This window comes from Hibiscus syriacus, unplaced genomic scaffold (genome assembly GCF_006381635.1).
Source record: "Hibiscus syriacus cultivar Baekdansim isolate YM2019G1 unplaced genomic scaffold, ASM638163v2 tig00112044_pilon, whole genome shotgun sequence".
NCBI lineage: Eukaryota > Viridiplantae > Streptophyta > Magnoliopsida > Malvales > Malvaceae > Hibiscus > Hibiscus syriacus.
In genome coordinates, this window is record NW_024063242.1 from 12,379 (window position 1) to 25,671 (window position 13,293).

Consider the following 13,293-nt stretch of genomic DNA (forward strand, 5'->3'; position numbering starts at 1 on the left):
TATATATAAACTGGATTTGGATGTTATGTGATTCAGTTCTAGAATAGGTATTCGAACTGTCTTCGCTGTCGCATACAAAGGTTAATATGACTATCGACCCTCGTTCATTACAGGTTGATGGTTAATATGGCTATCGATCCTCATTCATTACATGTTCAGGGTTAATATCACTATCGATCTTCATTCATTATAAGTTCACGAGTCGAGTTCAATTTAAGACGTTATATTTCTTCATGTCTATATGGAGGTTAACCTTATAAAACATAAGAGATATGTACCCTAAAAATAATTACTATCATACACGAAGATTTATCTCACGAAGACTTAACATTTTACTCCAAATTAAAATGGATGAAACTCATACCATACAAAATGTAAATACGTAAAGAAAATTATTGATACGAGAAATAATCTTAAAAACAATATTCATCATTTTTATTATAAAAGCATTTTATTTCTAAAGTTCATAATAAATTAATATTTAAAAACGGAATATAACGTCTTTTTGAATTTAAGAGTGTTAATATAGAACAAAATATTAAGATAATTATTTAAAATGATATTGCGTGAGAAATTTAAAAAATTGATATAATGATTTCATTTATTAAATAAAGAGATCTTAAATTAAACATGAAATTCGAGTTATAATTTTTTAAAAGCAGAAACAATATACTTTTAAAAAAATATAATTTAAATATTAGAAATATCCTCAACGGAGTCGTCAAATTATGAAAACTATTTTAGCTTTAAAAAAATTATTTTATTATTTTACTTTTAATTATTATTTGTATTTTAAAAACTATAAATATCATCGATAATTTTGAACTAGATATGACTAAAAACTTTATAAAAAATAAGTATATATATATTATTCTTCATATTTATTTTATGCTAAATATTTTTTATTTTTAGATGTACTTTTTAGAGCGTAAGGCTCTTAACCTTATGGTTGTGGGATCGAGTCCCACGGTGGGCAAATCATAATTCTGACTGCCGAAGGTCTCCCACGGAAGTTCTTCTCAACCTGACGTTGAGGGCAACCTACTATCCTACCTCCCCCTTACCCCATTACATATGAGAATAGGGTCAACTAATTTTTTATATGTACCTTTCAGTAATATATATATATATATTCTTCATATTTATTTTATGATAAATATTTTATATTTCTATATGCACCTTTCAGTAATATTATTTCTTAAATTGCGTCCCCTTCTTGGAGTGCAATGTACCTTGTCAATGTCCTCTGTACTTATACGTAATTTAACAAATATTTTAATTTATTTCGAACAAATTTTATTCTATTTTACTCGATTAAAAAATTAAATTAAATGATAATAATAAAATAAGACACAATAACTCGATTAATGAAAACAATAACTCAATTTAATCAAACAACCATACGTAATTGGAGGCTTGGAGAATCCCATGAATCGTGAAAATGAAGAGTAGCTCCTAAACAATTTGTTAGGTAAAATTTGGACAGTTCTTACGAGTCTTAATCTGAAAAGGACGTGATAAAGAGAATGAATTTGTTTGGGGATTTAGGAAACAACCTCGGCAATCAGATTCTACCAATAACCCAACTTGTTCCTACTACTTAAAATACCCAGCTGCCTACCTTTTTTTACCAACATTTGTCGTTACCGACAATTTTGCTCACTGTCACCACAAGATGCTGCGATATTGGCGAAACTTTTGATAGCTTTTTCCAATGTTCATATGATTATAGTAATTGAAATGGCAGCCATTTCACATTTCCCATGTTGCTGTTAGAGAACCAACTGGCATCAAATTTGACTCCAAGCTTAATCTAAATATTCTATTTTGTTATCTAGTGACTTCACAGATTAAAAAAAATAACTTAAAAATATCAAATTCACCGCCACCGGCCAACAAAGAAATGATCTTTAACCAGCAATGAGAGAAGAGGGAATGAAGCCACTACCACCCAAAATTTCAGTTCATCTTCAATGGACCACCCCAAGGGTTCTTTCTTACTGATGTATCAGGTTTCATTTCAAATGGACCCTGCAATTTTTATTCATGAATAGGCCAATGACTTGTCTAATGAAAGCGACGACTAACAAGATCCGAGTTGAGTTCATGTCGTAAACCAAAGACATTGCATGTTCATTTGTTATTATAACACAATAATGTCTGAAAACACATGTTGGTTTATTTATGTTCCCCTATTGTTTTGAAACAGGGACCTGGCCCCGTTCGTTGTCATCTTGGTGTGTTCTGCTTTTTCTCATATTGTTCTTTCGGTTCAGGCAACTGTCACGCCTTGAGAAGGTGGGGACATGAACCCCACATCGAAAAGAAAAAGGGAGGTCATAGAGTTTATAACGCTCAATACGTTAAACCCCAAATACTAAGAAAATCAACAAATTAGAAGTTCCTCAACGTCTTTTTCAAAACATTGAATAGAGGGCTCGGATCATTTTTGTTGAATTCAAGTTATACAAATGGCTGCTATGTTGTTTCAAAAGTCACCTATCTGTATCGTTGGGTTGACTCTGGAGGGCGAGAGTCAAGATTGGCAGCGCCCCAACAGTAGAGGAATTTCAACTTTCCATCAATTCTATTCTAGAAAAGCATATTTCAAGGCAAGATTGTTGTTCCTTCTGCTAAGCAATCAAAAGAATTCCAACCAATTAACCATAGGAAGCTTTCACTACTTTACAAATGCAAGCACTGGACACATAATTCCACAGGAAAAAACAGTAAAAACAAACATGATACTAAAACACATTAAATACAATCTCACTAGGTGCAAATACATGAAACGTGAAAGATTCGGATGAGGAAAATAAGTGATAATCAATTAATTATATACCCTACATATAGGGAAGTTTCTGCAATTCCTATACCTAAACCTATTCAAAGTGCCCTGCCATTGATGTATTTATTCTAACATGGAACACCCTAAAACCTTGAAAGAGACTCTTAAGCGGTCATGCCTTACCTTGAACTAACACATTTATGTAGAAAAAACGGATAAAACATCTGCAAGATAGGGCCGGAGAGTTCACAATCCACAGACAACATATCGGTCCTATTCTTATAACACTTATGAATATGACATGGATAAAATCTGACTTATGCTTTTATGTGCCTTCTTGCTGATACCACAAAGACTGAATACTAACTTACGCACTTACAATTTACGGCAACACATTATAACAAATAAAGAAATAAAAGTGCAAGAGATGTAGCCATTCCCTTGGTATAGACATAACTGATTATTCATCATGTTATATGGAAGTTGTGTGTAAAATCTTACCGGAAGGTATTAGCAACAAAATATATTTATTGGTTTCAATTCTAAACACAAAAACATTGCCAATGGTCCTTATATTAAGATTACAGAAGCAGAAGCTTTTGTTCCAGCAGATAGAAGTTCAGGTGCTGCTGAATATTGTGAGCAATATTTTCAAAGATACTAACGGGTCTATGAAGCATGACAAAATGGAGAGGTAACAATATTGCCATGCTAATGGTGATTCGAGAAATAAAATATATGAACAAGAAGAAAAATCCACACATATAGAAACTATAAACTATAAACATGTACAAGATACAGTATATAAAGGGGTGACAAGTAGCTTTCACAAAACCTGTGTTTAAACATCAAACAGATAAAAGAAGAAAAAGAAGAGACAAAAGTCAGCGAACACATATATTGGTAACACTCTCGCTCTGATTAGTCCTTGATGTGCGGAAAGCGCATACCTGTAACGAGAGTCCAGTACCCTATGAACTCTTTCTTCTCATATGATGAAGAACAAGAGGTTCCTTCAAACAATCCAACAGATAGTTTTCCAAGTCATCGGGTGTATACTTGATGTATTTTCCAGCATGCCTTCCACTCTCTAGCTGACTCCCGAACCTCCCCATGAAGGAGCGATAAGCTGGAAGTACTTTCTCTGATATAGAAATTCGAAGCTCTTCACGAAGTTGAGGATCTGGAACCTTCCAACCTGTCTGAATCCTATATATGTCTTCGAAACAGGCATTGAAGTTCTTAAATCTTTCCTTCAAGGCTACCTTGGAGGCATTATTCGAGCTACCACCAATTCCTTCATCTTTCAAACAATATAAAGCTTTGGTCCAACAAGCCCTCAGATAACTTGTAGCATATTGGCGTATCGAGCCACGCCGCTTACGAACCCAATTGTCTCCCAAAAGTTTTCTTAACTCAGAATCCTTCACCTTTTGTACTATATACAGATTATTATTCATTAAAAAGATACAATGTAATGCACCATCCTCATACAGTTTTGACTTCTCCTCGAGATTGGATTCCAAAGAGGATATCAACAACAGCAACCGTTTGGCAAAAGGAGTCATTGTCTCTAGCTCACCATCCTCACTCTGCAATCCATTTGCTTCATCCTCGTCACTCTCCAATAACGAATTCAAAGTCTCGCTATAATCCACAAGCAGTTTCACATAATTCATCACATAACGAGTAAGCGGATGAATCTCCCCATTCTGCATAGGTTTCTTTGAAGCTTCATTATTCACGGCATTCTCAAACTCCAAAAACGTCCCTTTTGCCGCATCCCCTAATCCAGCCAACACTCCCTTTGCCTCGGTGCACATATAATCATCTGTGAACATCATCTCGAACTCAAGCAATGCATCTGCTAGCACATCATACATGTCCAGGATCCTAAACAGCTTCTCAGATGATCTTTTCCCAATTGCCACTGCTTCCCCAAAATTCAACAACTGCATTACACATCCTTTTGCGGACTCGTTAAAACAAATCTCTTTAATCGAATTCGACCCACTGAAAATCTGATCACAAAGCCTTTTTTCCCCCTTCAAAAGAACCCTAACAGTAATCTTAACTGCCTGAACCCATTTCTTCATCTTTTCATCCAAAGTTTTCCATTCAATCTTCTGAACTTCCTCAATACTTAATTTCTCGACTCCGAGAATCATTAAACACTCATCCAAAGCATCACGCCTAACGTTGCTATAAGCTTGAACACACTCTTTTTCATACCCGGCATTGATCATCCGCTCAGCAATCTCTTTCAATTCCACAACAGCATCAGGATTTATCAAATCCACACATAAATCATCACCGAAACTCGGTCCTCGGTCGTGAAAGCACCCTCTTTCGCTATCGACTTCTGCGAAACTTTCGAATTCCTCACCGATTTCCCCTTCATTCGCCGCGAAGGAAAGCGAAACCCTCCTGATGGAACCGTAAAGCCTCTCCGAATCAAGCGGGACGGTGTTCCTAATCAAAATAAGCCGAAACTCGTCTTCCAGCCTCGACATAGCCATCTGAATAGCCGTCTCGGCCCGGTCCATGATTTTATTATCAGACCGAATCGACATATCAACAACCAACTGAAGGATTTCATCGACAGCGGCGAGGTACTCGGCGGCTTCATCGGGAGAGTCTTCCCAAGGGAGAGAGTGGCGAGAAGCCTCGGCGTTGGAGGAAGAAGAGGAATAATCCCACCGGAGAATCACTTTCTCGGCGGCGTCAAAGCGGCCGCCGGTGGTATCAGCGTTTTCGTTGATTAAATCCGTGATGTTAGACAAGCGGTTATCGAAACTAGAGAAAATCAACAGCATGTCTTCACGAACCTCTTTTGGAGTGTTGAGACTCTTCAAGATCTGCTGAGCCGTGGCCATGACCCGGTCCTCGCTGCCCGCTCCAAGGTTCGTCGTGGTGGTCTTCATAGTCGATGCTTTTGACCCTTTACTCAGACCAATTCTCCGGTTCTTTTTTGAGCCTTTTTCTAAGAAGTAACGATCTGGGGATTGTGGGGCGCGCGGTTTAGAGTTGAAATGAAATGAAAGCAACCATTTTCTGGGTTTGGGTTGTACAAGGATTTTGGGGTTACTGAAACAAGGGGAAGTGAAGATTTTGCAGGAAAATTGGGACTGGGTTTCGCCGGCCGGTTAGGGAAAGGAAATACGATGCTGAAAGAGAAAACAACGAAACGTCGGAGGATGTTTTTATGAGCGCTTTGCCCGAGAATTCATTATAATAAGAATTAGATACTGTGTAAGAAGACAAACCACAAGGGTTTCGGTAATGAAGGAAATCTTATTTTTTTTACGGCAGGATAATTAGGATATTTATTTAGGATAAATTATGTAATTAGTCATTCAACTTTTAACATATAATTTCTCAATTATAAATTATAAATTTCATCGTTGAATTTTTAAACTATATTCGTTTAAATTACTTAACGTTAATTCTTAAAAGATTATGTAAATAACCTGATTTTTCCTTTTGTAAGTATATGCAATCATCTCTTAAACTTGATTTAGTACTTTTAATTTATCAGTGTTAAGAGTATACTTTCCTAAAAACAAATGATTTAATTGGTTTTAGGCCTCTAATATTTTTTAAATCATTACAATTAAGTCCTTGCCCCTATCAAATTCATTGGTTTAATTATATTTAGGACCCTTTAGTTTAAAATAAAATTTGAGTTAAAACTTTTTTGGGTTTAATTATGCTGTAAGACCCTTCAATTTTAAACTTTGTGAAATTAAACCATAACTTCTTAAAATTTTATGGTTTTTTCAATTTTAAAGATCCTATTTATTTCAAAGTTGAACAATTTATCCTCTCATAATTTAATCCTGGCTCCGTCCCAGAATGTACAGTTGTTTATCTATCAATTCACAATGCTTGTGTTGGTTCAAGCTTATGACTTGAATGAATAATTTATGGACCAGTTTTTATTTGTAAGGTAACTTTTTTTTTGGTAATATACACCATTAAACATGTAAACCTATGTAGCCTCCTATAATTCAAATATTCTTTTAGAAGCATTTTTTAATATATATATACACACACGTTACATTAGGGAAATTTTGAAATGCAGTCAAAGGACATAGTTGTCTCATATATTATAACTACTACTATTCATATAATGGGTTATTAATATAGAATACTTGTAAGGTGGTGGTATATGGTTAAATACAGGTTAATGGAGTTGTGTTCCCATTAGGTTTCACCGTGGTGGGGCATATGGTATATGGTAGCTCATGGTGCTATAGACGTAGAGCATGAGATAGATCCACTCAAAAATGGATTTTATGGATTTGATTTTCGGTGTGAACATCTTCATTGCAATTAGATTATGGGATTTGGCCGGTGATGGTTGTTAATTAGGATTAAGGATTCGGATATTTAGGGTCTTAGGGATGAAATTTTGAAATAATGATAATAATGATGGTCGGTCAGTGAACAGACGGTAATGAATGGATAGTTTTCGGTAATGGAGGTAGTGACCAAAGATGACCAACAACTATTGATAATAAAATTTGAAATTAGAGATTTTAGAGTTTTGATTTTATTTTATTTTTATTTAAAATGTTCTTTATTTTAAATTTATTTTTTACCGTTCTTACAGGCTTGACGATTTGTTAATAATTATTGTTGTTGTACATTTTGTATCATTATGAATTTATGTATAATTTTATAAATTAATTTATAAATCTCAATATTTTATAAGATATAACTTATAATTTTCGGATACCTAATCCGAACTATTCGAAAATTGAAAAACGGATCGGATATCTGAATTTTTGGATCGGATCAACGAGTCAACGAATCGGATCGGTTGGATCGGATCAGATTTTTTTGCACACCCCTAATTGTCAGGCGAGTCTAGTCGGGTACTTCTCTAGTTGGGTAGTGAGTGTGAGGATGAATTTGAGAATGTACTCACGTGGGCAGGTGTGGATTTGAAATTTTTTACCCATCATGGGTGGTGGGCAGATGGTAGATTAAAAAATATTAGGTGGGTATGGAGATGGGGAGGGTGTGTCCGCACCCGACCCGTCCTGCTCGTTTGCCATCCCTACAAGTACATACACTTCTACCCTGAAATTCACATATCATTGCTTTTTTTCCATTTATTTTTCATTTCTTTTGATTATTAAATGTATAAAAATTGTGTGTGTTTTTTCGATTAAAAATAAAAATAAATTTATTCAAGTCAAGAATAAATTTTAATCCTGGAATAGGTTTTAAAAAGGGTGAAACAAATGAAAGTCAAATAGAGATTTTAAAATTTTAAATTATATCGGATGGCTGAAAATCCACCGCATCCGAGTGTCATCCCCAATCCTAACAAATATTCCCCAAAAATATTGGTTCAACCACCTGCCTTAAAAACTCTTTGAGATGAATATAAAATTAAGAGCAAACTATCTATTTAATCACTAAATTTTTTTTATTATGCTTATGTTTTGGTCACTGTAATTTAAAATCTTTCAATTTTATCACTCAATTTTCAATTTTTTTTATTTTATCACCTAAACAGTTAGTTGCGTAACTGTAGTAGGAAATTCTTTTGTTTTTGGTAGTTTTACTTATGAAGTTGACATAATATTGATGTCTTCTTTCTATGAATAATATATTTTTTATTATCGTTCGATCGTTATCAACCAACTTTTACGACATAGTTGATATTTTATAGTCATCTTTCTCCTTATTTCTTATTAGTTTGAATTTTTTTAATAGAAAAAACTCAAATAGCCTAGTCCTATGGCTTTAAAATGCTTACTATTCAAATTGATTGCAAGGAGGCATATAAGCTCGTTCAAGACTCGCATGCATGCTCTAGTTCACTTTCTCTGGTTCATTTTCTCTAGTTCGAGCTATTCATGCTATTCGTCAACAAGCATGGGTGACAAATTTCTATCGAATACCACGAGAAGATGACATGCCTACGAATGCTCTTGCAAAAACTCCCGACTCTTAACATGATAATCTATCAATTTATCAGCTCATATTCAATTATTTTTAGATAGGGATATCCTCGGTCCTCATATTGTAAGATAAATAATTTTTTCTAATTAAAAAATGATTCGATGTTATTTTGATTTAATACGATATTTATATCATCTGATCATATTAAAATCGATGTATAGTATCTTCTTGACTTCTTCATCGTTTAAAGAAATATTTTCATAATTTTATCTAAAAAATTTAAACCGCATTAGACACTTAACGGAAGAGACAAAAAAAAAAGAAATTTGAAAGTTTTTAAAGTTAAATGATTAAAATAAGAATAAAAACAAAGTTGAGTGACAAAAACGTAGTGTACCCTAAGATTGATTGGCAGATGGAATTTCGTCATCCCTTAGGTTTCAGATTAGACTTTTGGCCTCATGGGGCCCTCATTGACTTGTCTTGCTGGCGTAATGCAATTATCTTAATATCGTTTCCGCTTTGAACCAAACTAACACGCTGCCTAATTCATGTAATTGATGTTTGATCTTTGCCATTAATTCATTCCGTTATCAATTGATCGTTCCATAATAAATTATGTACTAATATCTAATTTATATTAATTAATCAACAGATTAAGTCATCGATGATCAAACAAGACAAATCCACGGTTTATTTGAAAGCGGATAAATTATTTACTCGTCTATAGGTGCTCGTAGGTCTCAAGGGAATAGGCTCTTGAATGCCCTGTCAAGAAAGGTGACGTAGGAGAGTAAAAGGATCGATTTGAAATTTGAATTATTTTAGATAATTATTTGACTTTGTTGATTATATTTATCATAAAATTTTATTTGTATTCGTCTTGTATAAAAATTTGAATAGCTTTTCAGGTTCCATTCCATACAATTTCTCAGCTGCGAATTTCCCTAGCTCCAACTTCCCATTGACACGACTAGCAGTTAGTAGTGCAGCCCACATATTTGCCGTAGGCTGGAAGGGAGCAGCTCTTATCAATGCAAAGGCCTCATCTAGAAGTCCCTTTTGACACAATAACTCGATCATGCATGCATAATGCATCGCACGGGGCTTGATCTTGTGATCTCTACTCATGGACTGAAAAATTTCCTAACCGCGTTCAGATAGTCTCGAGTAGCTACACGCAGATAACACAGCAAGAAAAGTAACATGGTTAGGTCTCATTTTTTTCTCGAAGCAATTGCTCAAACAATTCCACAGCCTCAGCTCCGCAACCATGATTACCATATCCAGCAGTGACAGCATTCCAAGATATAGTATTCTTGCGAGGCATCCTGCAGAAAACGTATTTAGCATCTTCTATTCTGACCCATTTGCTATAGAAGTCCACAAGGGCAGTGCTAGCCACAATATCTGACCCGAAACCTTAACGAATCAGACCTGCACGAGCTTGCTTAGCATATTCAACTGAAGCTAAATAGCTAACCGTGGGCTGTGACTGGAGAGGCGACGGAGACAGTGGTCAGGGTAGCTTTGGCCGGTAAGAAGGGGTTGGGTTGACAGATAAGAGAGAATAAGAAGAGAGTTTTTTATGAGAGAGTAAGTTACAAATAAATAAATAAAAATACAAGTTTTGTGGGTTTTCAAGGGGTAGCGGCGACCGTGTAATTACTAAAATCTTAATTTCTTCTGCAGTCCCTACAATTTTGAAGTATAATTCCTTTTAGTCCCTTTCTTTGCATCAATCCAAATTATTTGTAATTTCCCTTCTAAAATTTTAATTTCTTTACAATTTAGTCCATTGATTAATTATGTTTTAAATTTATTTTATTTATTTTCTATTTATAAAACGATAGATTAATTCAATTTTTTTTATTTTGTAGTTTTTTAATTATTAATTATTTATTTATTTATTTATTGGTTTATTTTATTTTATTTTTAATGTTAACTTCATTTTCAAGTAACTCTTAATTTGAATCCCGTTCAAAGGTAAATGACTTGGAGCGATTATATAAATTTCCATTTAAAATTTTAATTTTTGTAATTAAGACAATTCGGTATTTATGTTTGTATCGAAAGATCAATTTAAAAGTGCTCATCCTTCTTTATTTGTAAATGGCTCCTAAATCTGATAAATTTTTAGTAAGATGCAAATCCGGTAAATTATAAATTCAAGGTGCTATACACCTAATTCGAAAACGATCGACGATTCCATCATCCAATTCTAAGTTGAGACGGGATTTCGGAATTACCGAAGGACCTTTTGACAACTCCATTGATATTGAACATCCAAAGCTACCATAAAATCACAGAAGAAAAATATTACAAACCTAACGCTGCTGCAGGTTTTTTTTCTTGCCGCAACATCCTTCCGAACTTTCAAAGCAGTACCGGCATTCGAGGGCTGCGAACAAACCTGTTCAAGTAAAGGCAGTAGCACTATTCTGAATTAGTATGATCGCAACGAAGAATCAATTGGAACTTGCAATCATCATTATTGAAGAAGTTGGAATAAAAGTAGAAGAAACGGCAGATTCTCTCCAAGCTCAATGATATGAAATGGGTCTTTAAGGCCATATATTCTTGACTTACATGTGCCCAGAAGGTGTATGTCAAAATGACTCACCCAACATAGCTTCTTTAACCTCCCACTGGCATTTTATAATTCCTTGTTATTTTCTTCTAACCAATCTATACGACTCATGCTTTCAAAATGATGCTCCCCACACCAAATGCGCAGATGAGTTCTCAAATTGGATCTAGATTGAAAGAAAAACGTACAAGGCAAACTTCGATTAGAATTTTGTCCGGAAGCAGGTGCGAATCTTTTGTTCCTTCCCTTGAATTATGAATGAATACCTAATGGTTGTTTCAGATTTTTTAGAAATTGTTTTTGGAAGTTCTATGGCTTGTTACAGTGGGTAAAATTTGAAGATTTAGGACAAGTTTAGGAATACCAGTGACTCTCCATCCTAGGAGTAATGTTAAATATCCACAAAAAAAAAATTGTTCAAAAGAAAAATTCAAAATTTGATTTAAAATTATAGTTAGAAAAAGTAATTTTCAACTTAACCTCAAAAATTTGAATTACTAGTTTTATTGCGTAAAATCACTTTTGTTAAAATTATAATTTTATCCTCAATTATTTAATTTTAATTGATTTTTAAATTAGTATACATGTATGTTTAAAAAAAACATTTTATCTTTTCAAAATTATTTTTTGATAGTAATATAAAACACTTAAATTTTAAATTACACTTTTCAAAGATATTTTTAAAAGTATTTTTACATCAAATTTAATATTTTTCAATAATATTTTAGAAGTAATATTAAAATGACTCTATTTTTTAAAAATTGAGATAATTTTTTATAAATAAGTAAATATTAAACATTAAATTTAATATTGCACAAAATTTATAAATTATTCAATAATTAACAGTTTGTGATTTAAAAGGTCTATAGCTGAGTGATAAAAGAATATTCATGATTACTAGGGATGGGCATGGGTAGAGTTTGGGTTAGGTTTTGACCGACCCAAAAAATATATATCCTTCACCTAACCTAAACTCGATCTGATTTTTTAAGATAAAATTTGACCCTACTCGACCCGACCCGAAATAATAAAGAAATATTATTTTTATTCAATAAAAACAATGATTTAATTGAAAAAAATAATATAGAGGGGTATTATTATAATTATTCTTAAATATAGGTAAAATTATTTTTCCCGGGTCGGGTCGGCTATTTTCACCATAAATCTAAATCCGACCTGACCCGAATATCACCTTAAAAAGAAACCGGCCCAACCCAATCCGAACTCAATTTTTTAGGTCGGGTCGAGTCAGAACCCATCGAGTTCGGATCTCATGCCCATCCCTAATGATTACAATCGTAATTTATTATATTTTTTAATTAATTGATACATAATTAATTAGTTGCACTAAATTTAATTAAAAGAATTTTTTTTTATTGTTTGGAATTATTATAATGGCGTAATAACAAAATTATCCTTATTCCTAACGTTTTGTATAAATGGTTATTTTGCCATCTGTCATTTTTTAGAGTATTTAGTCTTTAACGTTTCATGTTGAGCAAAATCTTTCCTGATTGAATGAAAATTGTTAGTTGATTAATTGTCAGTGTTTTATACGGATGTGGCAAGTCCATGTGTGATGTCAATTCAACAAAAAATATTTTTTGAGTAAAATTATAATTATAACTAATTACATATACACTTATAGAAATATATTTAAAAATATTTTTTTGATTATATGGAATCACACGTGGACCTGTTACATCAATAGAAAACGTTGATTGTTAATCAACTAACGATTTCTATCCATCCAACGAGCATTTGCTCCAAAATAAAACGTTAGGGGCTAAAATGTTCCAAAAAAGAAGAAGATAAAGTGACAATTTGTGCAAACATTAGGAGTAATTTTATATTATGTGTATATAATTATAAGGTAATATATGTTCGAAAGATTTAATTATTTGACAATGAACGATTAAACACCTCTGTTAGGGGTGTGTAAATACGAATATCGGATTCAATCCAATCTAAAAATTCAAATGTCCAAAATTTTAAA

At 33.3% G+C, this 13,293-nt stretch overlaps 1 protein-coding gene across 1 annotated transcript; it reads right to left on the reverse strand.

Annotated features, from left to right (window-relative positions):
• Positions 1-3,475: 3,475 nt before the first annotated feature.
• LOC120174308 (exocyst complex component EXO70B1-like) lies at positions 3,476-6,005 on the reverse strand. The gene has a single exon (XM_039181208.1). The coding sequence runs from the start codon at positions 5,710-5,712 to the stop codon at positions 3,760-3,762; it is 1,953 nt and encodes a 650-aa protein (XP_039037139.1). The 5' UTR covers positions 5,713-6,005; the 3' UTR covers positions 3,476-3,759.
• Between the last annotated feature and the right edge of the window lie 7,288 nt (positions 6,006-13,293).